Here is a 26,630-nt window from a genome sequence, read left to right on the forward strand (position 1 = left end):
TGGTACCCTTGACCTTCCCACTATCAGAAGATTTGTGTTGCTCCCACATGAAGCTGGAAGAATGAGAAATGAAGTGAGAAAAGGCCCAGATAAGAGTAGCTCTGACCTTGTGCATTTTATGACTCAAGTAATGTTGATCCATAAATAGCTATTGTTTTATAAATGGATTGTACATAGGAATGAACCCAGAAAATTAACATGCCTTTACCTATACCTTATAGCCCCCAGCCCCAAATATAATGGAAGAACCACAGAGAGAAGGATGCTCCATCCATTCTGGGAGCTAGACTAAGTGGCAACAGAGCCCATAGGAAGAAATTGGAACATCTAATCTAGCATTTCTGCCCTGTGTCCACTCTAAGGGTGTCCATCATCATGGCCAGCTGTGAGTGTATCCACACAGGGCACACTAAAAAGATGGAGGCAGGAAGCTTCATGGGCCTTTCAAACTGAGATGAGAGAGTGTGGGTCTAGGAGCCTGAGAAGGTTCTCTGCTGGTCAGTCGGATGTGTGGAGACGCTAGCTTTGTCTTCAGGCCCTGGGCTCTACTGGCCCATTGGCTGTCTTAAACAGATGTTCTGTGTGCACACTGTGGAATATTCCAATTAAGCAGCTACTTTGCCAACAACACTCTCTCTTTCTCTTGTTGCCCTATCAAAGGATTAAGTTAGGTTTGTTTCCCCCATACACTACTGGCACCACAATATTTTCTGGCTCCTAATTTATTTGATTGGGGAATATGTCTGTAGACTGAGGAAGGGCTGCCAGTTCTCTCTGACTGAAGGCAATTTCTTCTTTTTTGACAGTTGAGGAAGCATCTATAAGGAACCCAGGAGGAGTATTCATGAAAGTGTTGCAGGCCCGGAAGGGGAACAGCAGCACTGAGCTCACTATTGAACCAGAAAGGGGCAATTCAGACGAAGATTATGCCAACTATTCCAGTTCCATGGATGAAAAGACAGACTTTGATGATGAAAATGATGTTATGAGCGCGCTAAATTACATACTGCCATATTTCTCAGAGGGAAATATGGAAGACATAATGTCTTCAATGTTACCATACATTAAACTGCTGTTTTCTCATGCACAAGATACAGGTAATTCCTTGGGATCTTTGCAGAAGGACACAGTAACTGTTTCTGCTACAAATGAATCTAAGTCCAATAATGTCACTTACAAAAATAAATTGAATAAACTTCATTTTTTAGAAAATTTGTTAGACAAAAAAATTGATGAGGTTCAAAAGGAAGAGAAACCTGGGAGGCATAAGGCAAAATCTAAAAATATAAGTCCCAAATTTAAACGACGAATATTTGAAAAGAGATGGGAACCCGCCCAGGCAGAGGAAGACTCTTTCTCCCCAGAACTGTCCCTGGTGGACAAGGCTCCCACTACAAAATCGCTACCTGAGTTCATAGACAGACGAAAAGACTTGTCTTACACCATTTATGTTTTAGAAAGTGCAAATGCCAATGTGAAGAGAACGAAGGGTTCTAACCCAAGTTTACAAAGTGAAGAAAGATATCGAAACCTTAGAAAGAAAAAATCTCAGTTTCAGTTGATTGCAAAGTGGCCAGCAGCATCCTCTGCAGTGAGGAGCCTGATAAATTCCCCTGCACGAGGGATCTTTTCATCTTTAGGAGATCTGAGTTACTCAGAAAGGCCCTTTCCAGAATTATATGCAGCTCCAGAGTCCACTATAGAAAAGCCTCTTGAAGAAATTCAGGCTGCAACAGATAATATTGGAGAAAATATTCTTGAACCAATCCTCACTATGCCTGAAGAAACTACATCAAAAAATAAGCCTGAGATTCCTACTGCAGATTCTGATATCCCTATACCCAGTGTACCAGGCTTAATTCCAACAGTTGAGCAAACCAATGAGCCACAGGTACACTTAGTTTTCGGGTCTGACTCACCTAACTTCAACGAAGTTGTTTACCCATCACTGATGACGCCAGAAGAACAGTTTGAATCTCATCTAAACCAGCATCTGGGGCCCCTCATCCCCAACAGCAATGTGAGAAGGCTCATCTCTCACGTCATCAGGACGTTGAAGATGGACTGCTCTGACAGTCAAGTGCAACTGTCTTGTGCCAAGCTCATCTCCAGAACAGGCCTCCTGATGAAGCTTCTCAGTGAGCAGCAAGATTTCAAGCTGTCCAGGACTGACTGGGATACAGACCAGTGGAAAACTGAGGACTACATCAAGGAGAGCACAGAAGCCAAAGGCGAACAGAAGAGTCTGAAACTAAGTCAGGTGAGGACAGCTCTGAGACACAAGGCCCAGTCTCCTCAGTCAGCTCAATAGAAATGATTAGAGGCTCCCACTCCTGATCGTCTGCTGGCCACAAAACTCTAGCCCAGCCAAGACAGTGATTCCCACTGTGCTTTTAAATTGGTTGTCAGAAGAAATCTAAAACACAAAGTATAATAACTGCATTAGATAGGTAGCACATCCAATTTTGATATATTGGATGCTACTGAAATAGAAATTTTTTATTAGGGGTTTTTTCTTATTGTCATTTCTTATTACAGTGCTGGGCATTAAACTCAGGATGTTGTACACATGGTATGCAAGGGCTTGACCACTAAGCTGTGTACTCTACACTTAGTTTTGCTTTCGTTTATTGGTTATTTGGTGACTATTGTTTTTTTCATTTTATTTTGTTTTGTTTTGTTGGTTTTTTTGAGATGGGGTCTCACTATGTATTTATGGCTAGCCTGGAACTTGCTAAGTAGACCAGGTTAGCATTGAACTTACAGATATCCACCTGCATCTGTCTCCAGAGTGCTGGGGTTATAAGTGTGTGCCACCACACCAAGCCCAGGTTTTAGTTTCATTGAACCAAAGTCTTACTGTATAATCCAGGTTAGCCAAGAACCCACCTGATATTGGTGTCAAGGGTTTTCCTTGAACTTGTGGCAGTCCTCCAGCCTGATTCACCTATGTGCTAGATTACATACACATATCAGTTATCATGCACAGCTCAAGCAAGAATGGATTGTGAACAATTAACCTTCTACTTCTTTCATTTGTATTACTTTATTATTATTTAACAACAACAGAAATGTCCATTTATCTTATATATTTCAGCTTTCAAATGAAGTCTCAGGGTTCGGCTACAATAACAAAGTCATCTTGGCGATATCTGTGACCATTGTAGTAATAGTTTTGATTATCATTTTGGGTCTCATCGAGGTAAGGACAACAGTATATTTTTGTATCCAGAACATGCTCTATATGCATAGTAGATTTAGAACCTGTAAACTGGAAACCAGAGCCACTTAGCCTTTCTGTCTGATGATGTCCCTGTATGTTCCCAGGTTTTCTGTCTGTGAAGCATGTTCCTCAATGCCAGGTCCTTATGTCACATTCTGATTTGGTGTCAGAGGGTGGTTGATGTGAGACACTCTGGAGCAATGAGTGAGTTTTCTCTCTGTGACAACAGGCTCAGTTTTAGGCTTAAAAATCAGAGGCTGTCCACTGGCCAGTGCAGACAGCACCCTCCACACCTTCTGGTGGTTGTGACCTTCTAGGAGATTTCTGTACAGTCCTGTGCTGCTCTTTCGTTGTGTGTACAGTTAGTTCATCTTACATTTCTCTATATTTTCATTATTTCTTCTGCCAATTTAGATGATGGGCTTGGTGAGAAGAGGAAGCATGCCCAGTGTTCTGCCTGTAGTAGATAGCAGTGATGTTCAAAGAAGAGAACTGAGATATCCCATCAGTTCCACTGCTTAAGATAGCATCAGCAAGACATTTGGCACACTTCTGTAGTCCCAGCACTGGGACACAGAAACAGGGTGATCCGGAGTTCACGGACATCCTCAGCAATTTAGAGAGTTCAGGCCAGGAATGCACAAAATGACCTAAACAAACAGAGATCCAAGATAATAGTGACAGAGAAAAGCAGTGACCACATGACTGCGGCAGTGACTGTACACAGGGACTGAGGCCTGGAATTCTTCTATGGCCTCTGCAGGCTGAACAGGAGCTGCATTCCTAGACTTAGGAAGACTTGGGTGATGTCACTCTTTAGTAGTTTAGTCAGTGGTGAAAACTGAATCAATTGTAATAGAACAACCACATAACTGTTTTGTGGCCAAGCAATGAAGAAAGCTTCCTATTCTTTAACTTAAAGGATGATAAAGTAAAAGCAGCAGTCATTTTAAAAAGATTTGTGTGGAGGAAAATGCCTGTCTAGTCCCGACTCCACAGGCAGGACCTGTGGTGTATCTCAGCACTGCCTTCTGCATCCTTAGGAGAGCTGGTACTTGTGCCAGCTGAGCACAGGTCAGAGTCCTCCATTATTGTCTGACCTAGTCACAAAACTGTTCAAGGAAGATCGTATATCCATCTTCTCCTAGGATGAAAGAGCAACTTAAGGCACATGAGCTAAACCAAGAGCAGAGCTGCACTCCCCTGACCCTGAAGCCCATGGCTTACCCTTCACATCCCTGGTCAGTTTTGCCTCCTTAGAGACAAACAGGAAGTATTGGGAGTTGGAGAGCACAAGGAGACGTTGTAGACCACCCAAAGCATTAGTACACCTCATAGACAAACAACCCAGTGGAAAAGGAACTGCCTCTCACCAAAGCCACTCATCTGCCAGGGCCTCCTTCCACTGAGGTATGCTCTGGTGAAGAGGCTGTGCCCCCTCAGGCACTTTCTGCTGCTACTTTCTAGCACATTCCTAACACCATTTTGTCATTTGTACCTGCTTCTCTTGATTTTCCTTTCTTGTTTCTTTGAGACAAGGTCTCAAGTAGCCCAGGTTAGCCAACAGTCCACCATGTAACCTAGCCTAGCCCTCAACTCCTCATCCTCCTGCATCTCTCTCCCCAGTGGTTGCATCACATGATCCATCATACCCAACACTTATTTCTACTTTTTATCCTTCTAAAATTTGTTTCATTTATCTGTTTTTTAGTAGGGTTGAGGGCAGGGAATCCTTTTCCTCCTAAGTTAATGTACAATTTTGCTCTGAGTATGGGTACCCACAGAGGCCAGAAGGGTGTCTAATCCCGAGAAACTAGAATTACAGGCTATTATGAGCTGTCTGGCAAGAGTGCTAGAACTCAACTCGGACTACTGACCCATCTCTCTATCCCAGTTCATAATAATTTTTATTGAATCATTCCTTTTTATTGGTCTAAAATACCACCTGTTGTTCTTTTCCATTGATCCTGCTGCCTTTTCTGTACCAGAAACAGGGCCACACCACCAAATGTGGCCTTGTGCAAGAAAGCAAGCATCTTGTTTTTGAGATAAATCCCCTGCCTGTCTCTTCTTGTTTTAAAGATTTATTTTTATTTGTCTGTGTGTATCCCTATGTCTGCTCATGTGTGTGGGCACCCATGGAGGCCAAAAGGATCCCTGGAGCTGGAGGTACAGGCACTGTGAACCTCCCCATGTGAGTACTAGGGACCCCAATACCATCCTCTGGAAGAGCAGGAAGCAGTCTTAACCACTGGGCCATCTCTCCAGCTGCTTCTGCATGTATGTCTGTGCAGCATGGAACACATGCTGCCTGCAGAGGCCCTGTGAGGGTGTGGGGCCTGGGACTAGATTTACAGGCAGTTGTAAGCTACCATGTTACCTGCTGGAAATCAAACGCAGGCCCTCTGCAAGATCAGCTTGTGCTGTTAACTACTGATCCATCTCTCCTGCCTTAGCTTTTTAAATTAAAAAAAAATGTATTAGTCAAGGCTATTTGAACCTACAATGAGTTCTAGGCCAGTCAGGACTGCATAGTAAGACGCTGTCTCTAAACAAAATTTTTAATTATTATGTAGTGGGGCACACATGTGGAGATCAGGGGAGTTAGTTCTTGACTTTCACCATGTAGGATCCCAGCAATGGAACTCACTCAAGCAGGGTTGCTTACAGGCATCTTTACTTGCTCAGCCATCTCTCTGGTGCTGGATTTCTTTGTTTTGAACCTGAAGCCAAGACTGACCTGATATTTCTTACAGAAGAGTTGTGAAGCTTTTATCACATAGAACTTTCACATCTTTAGTTAAGTTTACCCTCGGCTCCTTCTCTGTCTTCGTCCATGTTGTACTAGTTTCTAGTGTGGAGGATGTGTGAGGGCCACTGGGGCTGCTGCGTGGATCTGTCCATTTTGTGACTTACCTCACCCTACCAACATTTTATTGCTCCCAGTACGATTTTACTTAATCTCTTTGGCTTTTCGGTTGTTTCGAATACAAATAGTACTAGTTTTTTCCCTTTCTTCCCAACATGTCCCCACTTGTTTCCATTTTTGAATATTGAGACCACCTTGACACAGTGGCCTATGGCTGTCACAGAGGCCTCCTGCCTTGTTCTTGGTCTCTCAATAGCACCATTGTTTAGGCTTCTGGTATACGCTTTGATAAAGTTAAGAGTATTTCTTATTTTTCACTTTTAACAGAAATTATTTTTATTAGGAATTGTTTTCTGAATTTTATCTGAAACAGTCAGTACAACGTATTAAGTGAAACCTTAAGCTAGGTGTTGTGAAGAGAGGAAGACCAGCTCAGTGGGACTCCTATGCTCATTGAGCAGGCAGGACCTCAGTGAAGTGGAGGAATGAGTGGATCTAGACACAGTGGGCATTTTGGTAATCAGAATTGTGTTTTCTTCCAAAACAGGTTTATTCCCACAGAACAAAAAAGGGAGATGAAGAAAATTCCACGTGGTAAATATGAGAAAATCTTTCAAGGAGACACTAAGACTTAGCAGAAATCTTGGAACTCACCTAAGTTAATTCACTCATCTGATTGGGAGACAATTTCCAGAAAGGATATTATCCTCTCTGTTGATTTACCTGGCTCCCAAGGAGGCAGCTGGTACCAGCATGGGTGCCTCTGGTGTTGTCAGGCTTTCAAAGAGAGTGGAAACCCATAGGTTTGAGCTGCACCAGCTTTTGCTAGTGCCCTCTGCTGCCCACGGTGTTGAGTGCAGGGCTGTGAGTGGCAGGACACAAGCCCCTCCTGTGCAGGGAAGAGAAACATCTCATCCTCTTGGTCGCTGTTTGATCCTGTTCTTTCTTTTACTGACACAAACCTCATAGAACTATGGCCAGGAGAGACTATGGACAATAGGTACCTCTCTTCTAATGAAATGAAGACTGGAGGAAATGTCTGCCTCTATGGCCACTTTTTTCTAGGGCATGTCAGAAAGAGGACCATTCTCCCTGGTGGGGCCCTTGTCCTTTCATTCCACTGTGCTCAGCCTTTGGTCATGTTTCATTATAAATCTGTACAGCATCTACATCTGGAAAATGCAACCCAAGTTTTCTAATGTCCTTGGAATCAGAAAGGATGGCAGTGTATATTGGTGCTAGTTATGTCCTTTACTGCCTCTTTTTTTTCAGTCATCAATAATGTTTTTATTTCAGGTACAGCTGCAAGCACATTTTTTTTTGACACAGGGTTTCACACTTATCTCAGGCTGTAATGAAACTCCTATGTAGCCAAGGCTGGCCTCAAAACTCTTGTTTCTGCTTCCCAGGTACTGGAATTAGGTATAATCCATCATGCCCAACTAGCCATGTCCTTTAAACTGTTCTCAGGACTCACTCGTCAGAGGCAGTCTGCAGGGTGAAATTCTGAGTTTATGAGCTAAGCTGTGGACTCGACCATTGCACTTGGAGCTGGGCAAACAAGAGTGTCCCCCTCCCTCACCTCAGAAAATCTGTATGTGAGAGTTGGTCTAAAGGCACCAACCTTGGGAAAGGCTCTGGAGAGCAAAATGCTTCTGCCCAGGACAGTTTCTTCAAAGAGACAGGTTTGTTCAAAGGGATAAGTGGGGCTCTGTCATGCTGGCACTTTGGCTGTGCTCCAGGGCAACCCATAGAGAAAGATCTCATCAGAGGCCTTGTGGGGGCTCCTAGAACAAAAGTTCCTAGAAGCCAGGTATGCATGGAATTGTTCTCAAGTCCCAGGCTGCAGTGATTTTCTTATGGGAAGAGCCAAGATGTCTTCCATTAGAGACACAAAAGCAAATGACTCAGTCCCTAACTGACTTCTGTGTGTGTTTTCTTCCAAGGGGTAAGAAATATGACAAGGAAAGCAAGAGTCAGGTAAGCTTGAGACTGGGCACTGTGGAGGAGATGGTGCGGTAAGCCAAATTAATGTCTCTCCTTCTGTTTCCTAGGGAAAATTTGTCTGGCTAAGATGTCCACTGTGGATTAAAACTATATTCAAAAGAAAGAAACAGGATAATTTACAGGCCAAGCCATCTTCTGAGAAGTCTCAGGATAAATCGTGGTAAATGTCTCTCTCAATGAGGAGCTAAGGGCAAGTTGTTCATTTCAAAGTTTGAAAACCTTGGCATTGTTCTTCCAGGGAGGTGAAGAAAAAAGCCTCAGTATCAACGAAGGCCCCTGAAGAGGAAGAGACTGAACCAGAACTGCTATCATTTATTAATAAATTATTTTTTGTTGATTTGTGTCAAATATACATGAAAATTGATACACAGCAGATGAGATTGTGGGTCAGTAAAGATGGCTCGTCCCCATTGTGTGAGAGCAGTTACTGTGCAAGCCTTGTGACCTGGAGTAAGTAAGATGAATGTGGTGGTTTGAAGGAGAATGGCTTCCACCTGCTCATAGATTTGAATAACTGGTCCCCAATTGGTGTGGAACTATTTGGGAAGGGTTAGGAGGTACAGCCTTGTTGGAGGAGGTATCACTGGGAGTGAGATTTGAGGTTTCAAAAGCTGAGGCCATTCCTAGTTAGCTCTCTTCTCCTTCTCTCTTCTCTCCCTCATCTCACCCTCATTGTCCTTTTCTTCCTCCCTTCTTTCCTTCTTCCTTTTCTCTTTCCTCCCTTCCTCCCTCCCTCACACTCTCTCCTAACACATTATACTTTTTTCTTTTTATTTATTCTCATACATCCTGACCATAGCCTTCCTTTCCTCCATACTCCCAGTCCCCACCCACATACACACCTCTTCTCCCCCCCCAGACCCAGTGCTCCTCCATTCATATCCTGTCAGAAAACAGTAGACCTTGCAGTGATATCAAGCAAACACAGCATTAAAAGGTACAATAAGACTAAGTACAAATCCTTCCATCAAGACTGGACAAGGCAACCTAGTAAGTAGGAGGCTGTCCTAGTTAGGGTTTTACTGCTGTGAACAGACACCATGACCAAGGCAACTCTTATAAAGACAACATTTAATTGGGCTGACTTACAAGTTTTGAGGTCCAGTCCATTATCATCAAGGTAGGAGCATGGCAGCTTCTAGGCAGGCATGGTGCAGGCAGAGTTGAGACTTCTACATCTTCACCGGAAGGCTGCTAGCAGAATACTGACTTCCAGGCAGCTAGGGCCAGGGTCTTAAAGCCCTTGCCCACAGTGACACACTCCAACAAGGCCACATCCTACTCCAGTAGGGCCACATCTTCTAATAGTGCCACTCCCTGGGCCAAGCATATACAAACCATCACAGAGGGGAAAGGGTCCTAAGAGCAGACAAAAGAGTCAGAGACACCCCCACTTCCACTGTTAGGAGCCCCATAAACACCCCAAGCTAAACCAATCACAGCATGTATGCAGAGGACCTAGCACAGACCCATGCAGACTCCATGATTGTTGCCCAAGTCTCTGTGAGCCCCTATGAGCCTTGTTTAGTTGATTCTGTGGACTGTGTTCTCCTGGTGTCCTTGAACCCTCTGGCTCCTACAATCCTTCCTTCTCTTTTGTGGAGTTCCTTGAACACTGCATAGTGTTTGGGTATAGGGTGTCTGCATCTGTTCCCATCAGCTGCTGAAGGAAGCTTATTTGATGACAGTTACTGAACTAGATACCAATCTATGAATATAGCAAAGTATCATTAGGAATCATTTCCCTGGCTTTTGGTGGGAGGGGCTGGTCAGTCTTGTTTAGTTCTATACTAGGTCTCTCTGAGCTATCCAGCTTCCAGTTCCTGGCCGTCCAAAAGATACATTTGAGGGACTAGAGAGATGATTCAGTGTCTACAAGTACTTGCTGCTCTTCCAAAGAACTTGGATTTGATTCCCAGCACCCAGTGACTCTATCTTACAACTCCAGCTACTAGAGATCTGATGCCAGCTCAGAAGCCTCCATGGGCACCAGATTTGTACACGGTGCCCAAATACACATCCAGCTGAAACATAAAATTAAAAAAATTAAAACCTTTGAATAGAAACTTTAGACTGGTATTGGTCAGGCAGTGAGGCTGGTTCTGCCTGGAGGGTCTGCAAACCTGTGGAAGATTGGGCTCTGTCCCTCACCTTTGTGGACTCGCCCTCACTCCACCTGAGCTCTCTGAGGAAACCAGCAGGAGTCACTTGCAGAGGCACAGTAGTATGCATGACGTCTTTTTTCTTTTACCCTCTTTCTTTTCCAGTTCAGAACACTAGCTCTGGGTCTCCTGCTGGGGCTAGGATGGGGAAGAAACTGACTTGTCTTTCAGGGTCACTGCCCACACTGAGAGAGGAAACTGTGGGTCATCACCACGACCTGTGTCTGGTCAGTGAGCCAGCCCTTCTCGCACACTTGTCTCCTCAGAGGAAGCCTGTGTCTGCAGAGAGGAGTGCTAGAAGTGGAGAAGGGGAGGAAATTGTGTTAGGTGTGGGTCAGGAGGTCAGTGCCTATGTTCCGGGCCTTCTGTATGTAATCTGAGTCTCCATACCCCCCAACACTGCAGTGGCTCACCCTGGTTTCTACACCACTGTCTAGGCGAGGGACACACCAAGAGTCGAAAAGCCATGCAACAAGAAGTGTTTTTCAGTGATCCTGTGGTACCAGGCTTTCTGGATGGTTAGATGATTTTTTAAATGTAACTGACAACGATTGAGGTCTAAAGTGGTCAACCCCAAGAGTACTCATGTAGCCATTCCACATCAGTTTATCTTTATTTCTTTAGGTCAGTTTGTTTATTTTAAGAGATCTTCACCACAAGAGTTTGGCTTCTGTTATTTTTAACATTTTGGGGTGTGTGTGTGTGTGTGTGTGTGTGTGTGTGTGTGTGTGTGTGTGTATAACTGTAACGAGCAACGGGACACATGTTGAAGTTACAAGATGACTTATGGAAACAGTTCTTGCCCACCCTTACATGGGTTACAGGAACTGAACTTAGATCTTGAGGCTTGCTTCATCACATGCCAAGAGCCTTACCTACTAAGACACCATACTGCTTCTGACTTCTGTTATCTTTCTGTGGATTTAAAGTGTGAGTTTGACAAATGCTGTCATCTGTAGCTTTATTGTCATTACTCTCAAAATGTCTGTCAGAACTCCAATTCCCAGGAGATGGACAGTGCAGCCTTTAACTCGATATTTCTCAACCTGTGGGTGGCGACCCACCACCCCTTTAGAGTTGAACAACCCTTTCACAAGGGTCTCCTAAGACTATCGGGAAAACAGATGTTTACATTACATTTCACAACAGTGGCAAAATGACAGGAAATAGCAATGAAAATTTTATGGTTGGGGTGTTGGGAACAAGCAAAAGATTATTCTAAGTACTGCCATTTTGTTGTCAAACTCCATTTAATCACAGGTAGAAACTATATTCAAGGTCCCAGGCCTTAGAACAACTGGGGACTTCCCAATCGCTGAACAACTTTTTTCTTTTTTAATGATTTTTTATTCACTTTAAAGCCCTATTGCAGTCCCCTCTCTCCTCTCCTTCGGTCCCACCCTTACAAGTTCCTTCCCTCATATCCCCTCCCCTTCTCAGAGAAGGGGAGATGGCCCTTGGATACCACTCTACCCTAGGACATCTTGTTTCAACAGGACTAAGCACATCCCCTCCCACTGAGGCCCAACCAGCCAGTCCAGGTAGAGGAAGGGGATCCAATGACAGGCCACAGAGTCAGAAATAGCCCCCACTCCAATTCTTAGGTTACCCACATGAAGACCAAGCTACACATCTGCTAAATGTGTAGGGGATCTAGGTCCAGCCCCTGCATGCGCTTTGGTTGGTGGTTCAGTGTCTGTGAGCGCCCATGGGTCCAGGTTAGTTGACTCTGTAGGTCTTCATATGGTGTCCCTTGACTCCTCCAGCTTGCTCACTTCTATCCCCATCTCTTCCATAAGAGTCCCGAGCTCCACCTGATGTTTGGCTGTGGGTCTTTCCATCTGTTTCCATCTGCTGCTGTATGAAGCTCCTCAGGACACAGTTATGCTAGGTTCCTGTCTGCAAGCATAGCAGAGTATTATTAATAGTGTCAGAGGTTGACTTTCTCCCATGTGATGGGTCTCAAGTTGGGCCAGTCATTAGTTGACCATTCCCTCAACCTCTGCTCCATCTCTATACCTACCTTCTTGCTGATGACCTTGCTGCCTAGTCTTGTCTTTGTTGGTTGCTGGTGGTTTAAACCTTTATTGACTCCGAACTCTACTCAGTAATAATTCCAAGTATGCTGAGTCCTCTTTTATACACTGTTGAGACCCTATTCTGTTCTAGACCATCCACTAGGCCAATGTGACTGCCTATAAAATAGTCATTAATTTTTGGACTATGCTTTGCCTATTTCTAGCCTATGTCTAGTTCTCCTAGCCACTTAGGTAATATAGACGGTATTGAAAAGATTAGGAAACATAAAAAATGCAATGTCTCTAGTACTCTTCTCCATTTGTAATTCAATTGGACAATCAATTTTCTTATACACATAGTTGCTACCCCCTTTTCCATCTTCAAATACAGAAAATATCTTAAGGGGACTGTGGTAAAGGCCTGAGTAAGATGTCTCAGGAAATAAAAGTTCCTACTGCCACGCCTGACAGCCCAAGTTTGGTCCCCAGAACCCACATGATGAAAGGAGACTGACAAGCTGTTCTCTGACCTCCAGGTGCACAGTGGGCCACACACATATACACACTAACATATAAATAAATGCAACTTAAAAACAAGGCTTTAAAATATTTTAAAGTATTAAAACAAATGACAGTGGCCCTGTGTATCCCTCTCCAGGTCTGGGCAGTGGCCTGGCAGCACTGTATATTTAGAATTAGTCATGGGGTGTTAATGGCTCAGTGGTTAAGAGGTCTTGCTGATGGTGTGAAGGATTGGAGTCTGTCCTAACCCACTCTAGTGGTTCACAACCTCCTGTACCTTCAGCTCCAGAGGATCTTGTGCCCTCTTCTGGTCTCCACAAGCACAAATAAATACAAACAAATCTTTAAAGTACTTCACAGCAATCACCTCCATACAGAGAAAGCAGTTTCATTTTTAAATCATTCATTCACTTAATCATTTAATCAATTTATGTTGGGAGCCGCATGAGCATTTGCCATTCCAAGATGGCGCAGGCATCCTGTCCTCCCACTAGTAAACAACTGACTGCGCAGGTGCAAAGGCAAAAAGCGCGCCAAAGTCACTGCCCATCCTGGGGCGTATTATGGGTAATGAGTGAACAGCCAATCAGAAGTGAACACGTCACTCTAGGGTGTATATAAGCAGTGCCTTTTCCGGTCTTTCCGTCTTTCCGCTTCTGCTTATACAAGAAGTAAAGCCTCACTGTAGTAACCACCCAAACACTGCCTCATGTGTCTTTTTCGCGGGCGAAGGGGACACAGAGGGGCTCGGAATATCTGGCGTCAAAACCGGGGAATTTCAAGGCGCAGTGGAGACCCCCAAGTTTTGGGGAGGGTTAAAAGACTACAGGAATGAGGTATGTCTCTGGGAGATATGCCTGGGGTGGAAGCCTTCGTTGCGAGAGGATATTCACCCATTGCCGCTGCTGCAGTAGTTGGCCTCTTGCTTGTGTTGTTTTCCCTTTTAGCTTATTTGTGTTGTGAGGATCCAGCCCGCAGCACAGCTATTAGGGCAAGTCAAGAGGTTTCAAGAGAGGTTCACTCCAGGCTATCAGAACCAGAGCGTGTTAGCCGGCATCAGGCCAAGGAGCCTGGGGATCAGGCCAAAGAGCCTGGAGAAACAAATCAGGCCAAAGAGCCTGGAAAGGAGAAGCAGGCAAGAAATCCTGGGCAACAGAAGCAGGCCAAGGAGTCTGGTCATAGGAAAGAGTACTCAAAAGGAACAGGGGCCACTGCAGGGCCTATTAAGGTTAAGGACCCTCCACCGGCTGGTGGAGAGAGAGTGGAGGACAAAAGGACCCTCCTTTATGGCAGAATCTTTGGGGAACCAGAGCAAGCAATGCCAGTGATAGAACAGATGATCTTTGAAAATGCCACAGCTGAATGCCATGCAGCCATTGTCCCTCATAGGAACAAGGGGCTACAAGACTGGCTGAGAGCCTGTTGCGGCCTGAGAGGCCTCCTCACTAAGGCAGGACTTGCTGCGGCCCTTCTCCAAGGTCAGGGACTCGATAGGCCCCCGCCATGGCCGGGGTGGGGAGCTGTTTGTGCTTATTCCACAGGTGAAAACAATTCAATTTGGGTTCCTACGCGGCTGGTGCAGATTGTGAAGAATGAAGCTAGATTGCAAGATTACAACTCTGATTCTCCTGATACTGATGTTCGATTTGGGGATAAGTATACCACTATGGGCCATAGTTAGATCTTGGCCTGTTCCCATGCCAGTACATTCAAATTCTGCAGTGCTGCCATTGTTTACAGCTATTGAGTGTTACTTGGTTGCCCCGTCTTCACGGTGCACCCGCCAGCAGCCTGAGTTATATAATGCTACAAGTTTTCCATTAAAATTTACACTTTGTTTTGTGGTGGCAAAACTTTATAGCATAAAGGTAATCTACTTGGTGTTGATTTTAGAGGAAATAGATTACTTACATCGTTAAAGATTGGTTTTGTTTCTCAAAAATATGGTTATACTCTAATATTACAAAAAGGCTTAAAAACATAGTTAAACTGCCAATATTCCATTGGCTACAGTTGGTAGTTCAACCGAGAGTTTGAAAATTTTTGATTTGCCTATGTTTATAGAGAAAAGATACAACACGTGCCTTTTAAAGTTTACAGTTTAAATTTAAGGTTTAAAGTTAAAGTTAAAGTCAAAATCACACAGTTCAGGCCTAGCCAAGCCTCAGAGAACAGGCCTGAGGGAGGTTAAGCGCATTTACATTTGAATTAAGACAATGCAGACTGAGCTGCAGAAGCCAAGGTGCTAAGCATCCCTTTTATTCTGGGTCTTCCCTGCCAGGTCTTGGAGGTGTGTTTTGTCTTCATTGTTTCTTGTGAGAAGAGGGATAAATCTAAGACCCAAAGACTTTACAACAGTCTGTGGGCTAAAAGTTATGATTATGCTGGAAACATTAAAATTATGCCTACTTCCCTCCATGAGTATAACTATACCTGCTGATAAAATATTGTTCAAATTGTTCTAATTCCTTTATATTCAAAGTTGTTAAAAATGAGATGCTTTGGATTCCTCTAATATATGTAACAATTATTAGAGAATAAGGTTGGCTTTTATCTGATATATTCATTGGACTAAAAAAGATTGGTTATTAAATTAATCCAAAATAAAGTTCAAATTTAAGATTTATACAGCCTAACTTGCCTACTCCAGCTGCCATTTCAGTAAATGCTTATAGAATTATTATAGATATAAAAGATGTTTTTATACCATCCCTTTACATTTCTGGTAAAGGTGAGAGGTTTACAGTCAGTAAATTTATTCATAATGTTTAAGAGCCCATGAAGCGATATTTGTTAGAAATAATTGCTTCAGAAAATGGTTAATTGTTTTACATTTTATATATATAAATATTGTTGTTGCTTTAATACAAAAAATTAAGAGGTTAAATCTTTTAGTGTATATTATTCATTGTGTGATACTTTATTAGTGGATTTCTCTAAAGAAGCTTTTTCCGCAAGCCTTTGCTCCAATATAACGAGCTTTAAAAAAATTTTTTAGAGTACTTGTTGCTCCAGAAAAGATTCAAAGACAGTGTCTTTCAATATTTGAGACCTCAGTTATATCCTAATCAGATTGTGACACAGAAAATTCTAATAAAAATAGATAGTTGGGGCTAGAGAGATGGCTCAGCCGTTAAAGGCTAGACTTGTAATTTAAAATATAAAAGCTGAACTCCCAGCAACCACATGGTGGCTCGCAACCATTTGTGGTGAGGATCTAACGCCATCTTCTGGCTTGTGAGTGTACATGCAAAAAGAAAATGGTTTACTTTTAATCTTGATTTGCTCTTAGTGATTTTTAAAAGTTGTTTAGAGATATTAATTGGCTAAAACCTCATCTTAAGCTTACCATAGGAGGATTTAAACCTCTGTTTGATATTTTCAAAGGGATGTAAGTCCTAATTCCCCTTGACAATTAACTAATAAAAGATAGATAGCTTTGCTGAAAATAATATAAACTGTTAGTTATCAACAGATAAATTATATGGACTATGATAAATTGTTGGCTGTTTGTGTTGTTACTACTCATTTCCACAGCAGCCCTTTGATAAAAGAAACCATTAATATGGATTTGTCTTTCTTCATTTACAAATAAAGTTTATATGATAAAATCCTAAAAACATTTTAGATAAAAGGTTTATTCTTTATTCCACATAACAATCAAATTGGTTATTGAATTATTAAATTTGGCCTATTACATGACAAACATTTTAGACAAATTTGATAATCATATGTTACAGTTTTTCTCTATACATGCTTTTATATTTCCTAAAATTTACTATGCATGCAGACCATAGAAAAGATGTTTGCTATATTTACTATATTTACAGATGCCTCATCTATTGAGAAGACAGTATATGTAATTAAATCGTATGTGTATTTTCTTGAGTTTACCCTGCTTCAACACAATTAAATTATGTGTTGTAGCCACTGTTTAGAATGTTAAAAAAGGTGTTTCTGCCTTTGTCTTGTTCAATGGTATATTTCATGAAGTACAAAATGTTTCAGCTACATGATCTAATATCTCTAGCCATTTGGATAACATTAAAATTAATAAGGTGTTTAGGAATGCATCTGCACAACCAGTGTCGGTGTGTGTGGACCCCCATTTTTCTTTATGTTATCCAACTTTCAAAACAATTCTGATATCTTAGATTGTAAGAATGTTACATGCCTTTTGGCACAATGCTGGAATGGATCACTAGACCTAGCCTTGGTTGTGCACGTGCCTACCTTTGTGCCCATCCCAGTAGAAGCTGATCCTGAAACTTTCCCTACTACATCATTATTGAGACATAAAAGAGACTTTGGCATTACTGCAGCCATTATCACTGCTATTACCATCTCTGCAGCTACAGCTGTGACAGCCGACACAGGCATGGTTAATAAAGTTACAGCAGCTACTGTTGTTAATCAAATTTCAGAAAAGACCTCTTAGGCTTTGACCATTCTACAGAAAGTGGATGCATATCAGGCATCCTGTTGGTCAATCAGAGAGTTGATTTGCTCCAAGCCCATGTGGAGCAGCTCACGGATGTGGTTCAAATGAGCTGCGTGTCAGCAACCCCACATCTAGGTATTACACCTCTGAGATTTATGAATGATACATTTATTCAAAGCCATAATCTTTCTGCTTATTTACAAGGGAAGTGGACTAGGGAGCTGGACCAGGTACAGCAACAATTGCAGATCCGGATCTTGAGCCTTGATGGAGCGCAGGTGGACCCTGTTACCCTTGGCGATTTTACTTCTTGGCTTACCTCTGCCTTTTCCTTCTTTCTTAAAGGGTGGGGATAGGCCTGTTTGATGCAGCCCTATGTTCAGGATGGTTGGTCTGTAAGCTCAGAGCCCAACAAAAACGTGACAAGGTCGCTATCGCCCAAGCACTCGTAGCCTTGAGCAAGCATCTCCCCTGAAATTTGGCTATCTAGGCTAAGAAAGTAGCCAATGACTGAGACCCTCAGTCGATGCACCCCAAGGGTTCAGCCCATTGCACTGGGTCGATGAGAGGTCTAAGTCTAGCCAGCCCTTGCCTGAATAACTGTGATACTTGAATATCTAGAGGTGTTGCGCGTGGGTACTCGACAGGGAATGTTCCACAAGTGTGGATAGATTTCCTGAAAGTATGCCTGATTGCACAAAGGTTTGATGCCAAGAAACCTCCCCTGGTGGCGCCCCAGGGTGGAGGCTCCCTTTCCCCATCAAAAGGCATCGAGATGGGTATGGGAAGTAAACCCATTACAATATCTCATTTTGCACAGGGAATCAGGCCTCTGCTTCCCTCACTGAGTTGGTGCCGTGCTTGATAGGCAATAGGCTGTTCCATCTTAAATATACAGATAGGGGGAGATGTTGGGAGCCGCGTGAGCATTCGCCATTCCAAGATCGCGCGGGCATCCTGTCCTCCCACTAGTAAACAACTGACTGTGCAGGTGCAAAAGGCAAAAAGCGCGCCAAAGTCACTGCCCATCCCAGTGTGTATTATGGGTAATGAGTGAACAGCCAATCAGAAGTGAACACGTCACTCTAGGGTGTATATAAGCAGTGCCTTTTCCGGTCTTTCCGTCTTTCCGCTACTGCTTATACAAGAAGTAAAGCCTCGTTGTAGTAACCACCCGAACACTGCCTCACGTGTCTTTTTCGCGAGCGAAGGGGACACAGAGGGGCTCGGAACAAATTTACACACTGTTGTTCTTTTTTTAGTTAGTATGATGTCTTGGTTCTGGGAATGGAAAAAAAAACAACTATTGGTCTCTCCAGTGCCTCCAGTGCTTAATAACTTAAGAACTAGTGACAGGAACAAGACAAGTGCACAGATCCATAACCATTCTGCTGTTCCTTTGATCACATTGTATAAATATCTGAGTTAATTGTGGACTTTTCCACCCAGCTTTCTTGTTCCCTAAAATAACAACTTTGAGAATTCTTATTTATAAATGAAAGCCTAGGCCGTAAGCTTTGGCTTGTTCCTGACAGGGGATGCTTCCATGCAGTGCGTCTTGATTCTCTCTACATTTCCCCTATTTTGTCCAATAAAAGGCTCTTTTCTTACAGAAATTAACCATAGGCAATAATAACAATTATAGAAACTATCAGGTAGGATTACATTCATAATGCCCAGTCTATATGAATTTGGCAACTTTGAAGAAAGAACCCCATTACATTTCCCCACTTTTGTCCAATTAAAAAGGCTCTTTTCTCTCAGATATAAATTGAACACAATTACAACAATTATGCAAATTATAAGGTATGATATACACTTATAATGTCCAGTCCATCATATTTGGCAATTTAGATAAAGTATTCTATCATAAATCCTAACTTAATGAGTTTAGAATTCTGTTCCTCAATGATGTTTGATTTCAACTTGTATCACCATCTGAAAACCATCCTTTCAAATTAGAACATTTTTAATGCTAAACAACTTAAGTTCAATTGTGAGACAATAACTCGTCTTCAACCCCATCAGAGATTTGAAAAAGAATTAAATATTACATGAATATGCAGGAAGCACAAAGACACAGCTTCCAAAAGTTATACAAGTGTCAGAAACAGCCGACTTCCTGGACAGTCCTCAATACTCCTTATAATGTTGGAGCACCTGTCTTTAGCTTTCTGGCCCAGAACATCTGACAGACCTAAAGAGAAGCAGAAATTACGAATGACCAGTTTACCCTGTATTGGCAGAGCTTAGCAGTCGACTATCATGTGACCATTCATCCTTTCTGAACAACATTCTGTCTGCAGATTAAATTGGGGCATTCCTTGCCCAGTGGCTAGCTTGCCACAGTTGAAGCAACTCAACCTGGAGTTATTGATGCTCAGCTCCTTTGTTGAAGTGGAATGAAGGTGCTTTCAGGAGCAGACACGTCTCATAGTCAAAAGATCTATTAATAATGAAATGATTTGCTCTTCCTTTAATTTTGGTACCTGGTATCTATCTAATCTATCTATCTATCTATCTATCTATCATAACTGAATTGTTAAACAGTGATTATTTTAGCTATTCACTATCTGAATAACCTTCAAAACACTTTATTGTAATTAGCTAAATTAGAATCTAACAAGACTATGAATTTGACTGAGTATTAACTTGCATGACTTAATCAGCCTCAACAGTTTGTAAAAGCAGCTATTAAAGGACTGAGTCTAAGCTCTGTATTTTTAAATGAGTTGCATAGGCAGGCACAATGCCTATCTAAGAGCAAAAAATTAATTTTAAATTTTGTGTCAATACACAAAATTTGTACCAATGAAAATCTTAAACTTGTATCAATATCTAGGATTCTGTACCAATGCAAGAAAATATAATTTCAATTCTGCATCAAAATATAAAGATTTCTACCAATGTAAGATTTTGGTTATAAAATGCTTAGTTTAAGAGTAAATTTAATAATCTATCCCCATTTATCTAGTTTCTATAACATTACTCTATCCCCCCTCCCTTTTTTAAACCTCATCCCTTTTCCTAAGAAAGAAGGATAGAGAAGAAAGGAAAGATAGAAATCCTCCAGTCTAAGCTCTCTATTGAGTTTTCCCCCTGTCCAAAATTACAAACATTTCCAAATTATCCCTTAAAATGACAACATATTTATAATTTATAAAATAATAAAAGCCAGACACCCCTATTTAAGAGGTTGGGATGATTATTTTCTATGACTGCTTCCTGCTGAATTGGGGTGAAGAATTCTATTTTTAGGGAGTGTCAAGAAAACTAGAAAAACTAGTTAAGACTTAAGAAAGCTAGCTGTAGCATTTGTCGTCCAGTCTCCATATGATAAGAAAGTTCAGAGCTTAACTGGAGTCCTGACTGGAATCGTCTAAAAGGCTGGATGAGCCAAGGTCATCAGGGACCAGCAGCCATTCCTGAAACTGTTCTGAAAGCAAGTCTCTGGAAACAGCATCCAGTGAGGCAGGATCAGGCAGGGAGCTGGGACAGGGGGTCACCTCTGCATTCCCAAGAGTGAATCTGGTCAGAGCCACATTCTTGGTGATTCATTCTGTAACATAGGAAACTTACAACCGATATTTAGTTCTATTAAGATATTCTTATGAACTGTGCACGGTGCACATATCAGTTAAGGATGAGATTTTGTTTCTTGTGTGAGCAGGTGAAAGACAACTGTCATTTTTATGAGTTAGTTTGATCAATAGCCAAATTGTAATCTTCATTCCTGCCATACAAAGGATGGCATGATGAATTTTGAGGATCCTGTAACCAACAATTTATTGGCTATGGATCGCTGAAGTTTTGGCTAGAGACATTTTTATGTCTCAGCAGTTTCAGGGCTGTTCCCATGTAGAGGGACCAGCAATTCGAGTTACCTGTCCTGTGTGGCCTTGATTTTTTTCCTTCCTGTCTGCAGCCAAGATCTTCAGGAGGTTTTCCTCTATCATGTGTGATCCTTATCACTCTGGAAGGGGTCCTAAGACTTTTCTCCTTTCCTGTCAACACAGATACAGAGCCTCTCTCCCAAAACAGCATTTCCTCTGTCTGGTAACCTGAAATAATAAAAAAAAAATCTAGATTGATTCAATTCAGTAGCCTCTTTTTCTTTAGGCCTGCTCTCACAGAGGATTAGTAATACCATTAATACAACAAAACTTATAACCACCTTCATTTTGATAATTAAAACATTTAAAACAGTTATTTATTGAGATAGGGTTTCTATCTCCATGCCTTTGTTTCCCACACACTGAGATCAAAGGCCTGGATTTATTTACTCATCCATGCATATTTAAAAACAATTAAAGTGCTGGAACACCGGTTCCTTCCTGTCTGGGCCAGAGCACTGAGCAGATCTTGGGTGGCAGCTCTGCCCCCAACATCCAAGAACCCAGAGGAAGCAGGGATCCCAGGCACTCGAACTCAGGCAGTATCCTAGGTAAGCAGACAGCAGGGCCCGCCCTAAACAGGGAGTAACTGGGAACCAAAAGGACCCAGGAAGTTACTCCTGGCCTGGAACACTGGTTCCTTCCAGTCTGGGCCAGAGCACTGAGCAGATCTTGGGTGGCAGCTCTGTCCCCAACCTCCAAGAACCCAGAGGAAGCAGGGATCCCAGGCGCTCTAACTTGGACAGTGTCTTAGAAACTAGTTCTCAGATCTGAGGCCTAGATCAGACCTCTGCCAGGTCTGCTGTTGTGTGGACCCCGGATTCCACCTGAGACATACTGGAAGGTCCACTCAATCCAGAGCCACAGAGGAACAAATGAACTCAGAGCTTCAGACAACATATCCTGAGATATTCTAGAGGAGACACTGCACCCAGAACAGCAGACACCTAGCTGGACTACTACCTTGGAGGCACCATATCCTAAGGCATCCTAGAGGTACTACTGTAATCAGTGCAGCTGGAAAAGATCACAGAGACATCTGGACCCCTAGGAGATCAGACACAAGCTAGATAACTAGAAAGACAGGCTTCAGTCAGAGACAGCAAGTACAGGCAGCACTAGAGTTAACCAGATGGCAAAAGGTAAGAGCACGAATGTAAGCAACAGAAACCAAAGTTACATGGCATCATCAGAACCCAGCTCCCCCATCAGAGCAAGCCCTGAACACCCCATCACACCAGAAAAGCAGGAATCAGAATTAAAATCACTTCTCATGATGATGATAGAGGGCTTTAAGAAAGACATAAATAACACTCTCAAAGAACTTAAGGAGAGCACTGGTAGACAGATAGAAACCCTTAAAGAGGAAACACAAAAATCCCTTAAGGAATTTCAAGAAAATGCAACCAAACGGGAAAAGGAATTAAACAGAACCATGCAGGATCTAAAAATGGAAGTAGAAACAATAAAGAAATCACAAAGGGACAATACCCTGGAGATAGAAAACCTAAAAAAAAGATCAGGAGTCATAGACACAAGTATCACCAACAGAATACAAGAGATGGAAGAGAGAATCTCATGTGCAGAAGATACCATGGAAAACATTGACACAACTGTCAAAGAAAATGCAAAATACAAAAAGCTACTAACCCAAAATATACAAGAAATCCAAGACACAATGAGAAGGCCAAACCTAAGGATAATAGGTATAGATGAGGGGGAAGACTCCCAACTAAAAGGACCAGTAAATATCCTCAACAAAATTATAGAGGAAAGCTTCCCTAACCTAAAGAAAGAGATGTCCATAAATATACAAGAAGCTTACAGAACTCCAAATAGTTTAGACCAGAAAAGAAATACTTCCCACCATATAATAGTCAAAACATCAAATATCCAAAACAAAGAAAAAATACTAAAAGCAGTAAGGGAAAAAGGCAAAGTAACATATAAAGGCAGACCTATAAGAATTACACCAGACTTCTCACCAGAGATCATAAAAGCCAGACGATCCTGGACCGATATCATACAGACCCTAAGAGAACACAAATGCCAGCCCAGACTACTATACCCAGCAAAACTGTCAATCATTATTGATGGAGAAACCAAAATATTCCATGATAAATCCAAATTTACACAGTATCTCAACACAAATCCAGCACTTCAAAGAATAATTGGTGGAAAACTCCAACACAAGGAGGGAAACTACAACCTAGAAAAAGCAAGAAAGTAATCTTCCAAAAACTCCAAAAGAAGATAGTTACACAAACATATCTCCACGGATGTTAGCCCAAAAGCTTGGATTAGCGAAGACTCAACCCACAGACCATATGAAGCTCATGAAGAAGGAAGACCAAGAGGGGATGCCTCAGTTCTACTTAGAACGAGAAATAAAAATGCTCAAGGGAGCAAATAGGGAAACAAAACATGGAACAGAAACTGAAGGAGGGGCCATCAAGAGACCTTTCCACCTGGGTATTCACCCCATGTACAGCCACCTAATCTAAACACTGTTGTGGATGGCTGGAAGTGCATAATGTGAGGAACATGATATAGCTGTCTCCTTAGAGGTCAGCCAAAGACTAAAACACTCAGAGGACAATGTTCACAATTAACCACTGATATGATCAGGGGTTTCCCAATGGAGAACTTAGTGAGAGGACTGAAGGAGCAGAAAGGGTTATTGACCCCAGGTGGAAAGCAACAATACCAAACAACCAGAGCCCCCCAGGGTCTAAACCACCAGCCTGGGAACACATAGGGAGGGACCCAAGACTCCAGAGGTATATGTAGGGGAGGATGGCCCTGTCAGACATAGGTGGGAGAGGAGTTTCTTGGTCCCATAAAAAAATGAATGAAAAATGAATGAATGAACACACAGTGGGGGGGGGTGTGAGGGCGGGGAGGGGATAGTGAGGGGGTAGGTGTGGTCACTGCCTCATAGAAGCATGAGGAGGGGGATGGGATAGGTTTCTGGGTGGTGGGAGGAAGTAGGCTAAGGGGGTAAAATCTGAAACGTAAATACTACAAAAGAAGCGGGAAGAAAAAAAAGGCTTCAGAACCAACATCTTTAAAAAAAAAATGTCAGCCCCCTGGGGGTGGGAATTTTTTTTTTCTTGATACTAAAACTTGTTCTGAGAATTGTATATTGCAGAATACACAGCCTTGGTGTATCTACTCATCAAGCATACTGAGCAGACCTGCCCAAACCTCTGATGTCCTGGAATTCCATCTGGATTCAGTGAAGACACAGCATCAGAGGCTTATCAACTTACTCTCCCCCCACCCCCACCCCTCTTCTAAAATCTCAATGCCCTTAATCAGCTTGAAGAAGTTAAAGAAGAGTCAGCGCCCCTATTCCCTGAGCTTGGGGACTAATGTGGTTAATAATGGTCTGTCTTTCTAGGGACAAGTAGTGGTTTTGTTGGAACAGGGGGGATTAGCTAGGACTTACTGCATAGCCATAACCTACTGGTAGAAATCTGTATAATTATTATCAAGATGAAGTTATAATTTCTTAAATGGTACAAAATTTACTTTGATTTCAAATTTAAGGTTTTCATTGGTATGAGCCTCTTATTAATATAAAAATGAGATGAATATTGATACACTCATGGGCATTGTGCCTGTATAACACATTTAGGAATACAATGCCTAGACCCAGCCCTTTTTTAACTTTTTTAACTGATTTGGGACGGTTAACCTATGAGTTAAGGGACTATAGCAAATTCATATTTTTGAGTTTATTGTTAGGGTGCTTTCCATATTTTACTTAGAAATAGCTGAGAGGAGTTAACAGAAAACAGTCCAGGTTACCTTACATGGATAGTTGGTTTTCAAAACATCAGAAGTCCATAGAACTGATGCTACAAATATTTATATATTAATGTTCATATTGATTAGAGACCTGTCTGCTCCTGACAGCTTCCTGTCGTGGATTCTAAGAAGAAATTGAGCACCCTTGGAGTTACTCCAGTTGTGTGGTAACAGCCACTAGGCAAGAATTGCCTCTCTCCATCTACAGACAAATTACTGTCCAGAAAAGGACACACATGCAGAATAGTCGACTGATTATATCTGCCTAGACAGAGTAATCAGTCCTTAATAATCCTGCATCACCAAGGTCTGTCAGATGATTCTGAGCCAGAGGGCTGAAGATTTGATGCTCCAACGTTCGGTAGTATAGGGGCTTTTCAGGTGTTCAGAGGTCTCTATAAATTAGCTAAGTTTTAGAAGCTATGCTTTGTGCTTCCCACAATTATAGTTAACTCAGTCATTCTGGATTTCTGACGGGGTTGAAAACTTATAGCTATTTACCGTAAGAGAAAAGATTTGAGTGGATGGTCGTCAACTGACATTCATCCTAAAGCCAGGTTCAGAAGTAAATGTTTTAGTTAGGATAGATGACAGAGGTGCTGGTTAGTCAACAAAATGATGGACTGGGTATTAGGACTATCTTGTACCTCACTGGTACAAATTGGCATACTTATGCTCTAATTGTATTTTGAGAGAAAAGTTTCATTTTAACAGGAAGGGTGATGTGTAGGAGGAGCTAAGGTAGGAGGAGTACTGAGAGGAAGAAAAGGAGTAAGAAGAGGAGGAGAAGAAGGATAGGAGAAGCTAGGTGATGAAAGAGAGAAAGAGGGGGGAGACAGGGAGGCAGATATTCATGTATCTCCACCAGTCAAAGATAGTTGTTATATCTAGGTCGGTCAGTGGGTTACACCTCTGATTGAACAATTCCAAACATATAACGCTTATGATTAACATTATTTAAAAAAATGTATAAATGCAAAAAGGGAAAGGGGGCATGGGATAGGGGTTTTCTAAGGGGGGGAATGGGGAAAGGGGATGGCATCTGAAGTGTAAATAAAATATCTAATAAAAAATATTGGAAATTAAAGACCTTTTAAAATTAAAAAAAACAATTAAAGCAATTTTCCTTTATTCCTCCCTTCTATGGAGATTAATATCTCTTTAAAACCATTTAAAACAACTACTACTTTAAAAAACACTTAAAGAAATTACCATTATTTCTCCCTTCTATCCTCAAAAACAATCAAAGGAATCTTCATTTATTCTTTTTCTCTAAAGAAATTAGTATCTATGGACATATAACTATACCCCTCTCTTTATCTATTCTGAATTAACATCCTTTCCTATGCATTTAACTTCAGCTGGTCCATCTTTAAAAAGTTAGCGGTAGCTGTCCAGTCTCTAAATGCTGAGAAAGTTCAGGGCTTAATGGAAGCCCTGACCAGAACACTCTGTGATGTTGGATGATCTTGCTAGCTATTTTGAAATGGTCCCAAATGCGGATTTTTGAGGAAACAGCACTGAGGCAGTCTGAGGTAGGATCACCTGGACTAATTCTCTTATTTTATTTGGTATCTGGTCCTTCTGTTTGCTCTGTGAACATATAAACTTTCCACAGTATTATACATTTCTGCATTAACTTAAGTATGGGATATGCAGTGTGCATAATTCAGTTAAAGATG

General features: G+C 42.0%; 1 protein-coding gene across 1 annotated transcript in view; it reads left to right on the plus strand.

The window, feature by feature from the left end:
* LOC117709941 (leucine-rich repeat-containing protein 37A-like) overlaps positions 1-10,641 on the plus strand; it is a 59,505-nt gene extending 48,864 nt beyond the window's left edge. Inside the window, exons 5-11 of the mRNA XM_076935197.1 lie at positions 807-2,260; positions 3,098-3,202; positions 6,640-6,686; positions 8,039-8,072; positions 8,147-8,259; positions 8,338-8,549; positions 10,367-10,641. Coding sequence (XP_076791312.1) covers positions 807-2,260; positions 3,098-3,202; positions 6,640-6,686; positions 8,039-8,072; positions 8,147-8,259; positions 8,338-8,549; positions 10,367-10,641 — 2,240 coding nt within the window. The remainder of the gene's footprint in view (positions 1-806; positions 2,261-3,097; positions 3,203-6,639; positions 6,687-8,038; positions 8,073-8,146; positions 8,260-8,337; positions 8,550-10,366) is intronic.
* The last annotated feature ends 15,989 nt before the right edge of the window (positions 10,642-26,630 follow it).

The sequence above is a fragment of the Arvicanthis niloticus genome, chromosome 6 (genome assembly GCF_011762505.2).
Source record: "Arvicanthis niloticus isolate mArvNil1 chromosome 6, mArvNil1.pat.X, whole genome shotgun sequence".
NCBI lineage: Eukaryota > Metazoa > Chordata > Mammalia > Rodentia > Muridae > Arvicanthis > Arvicanthis niloticus.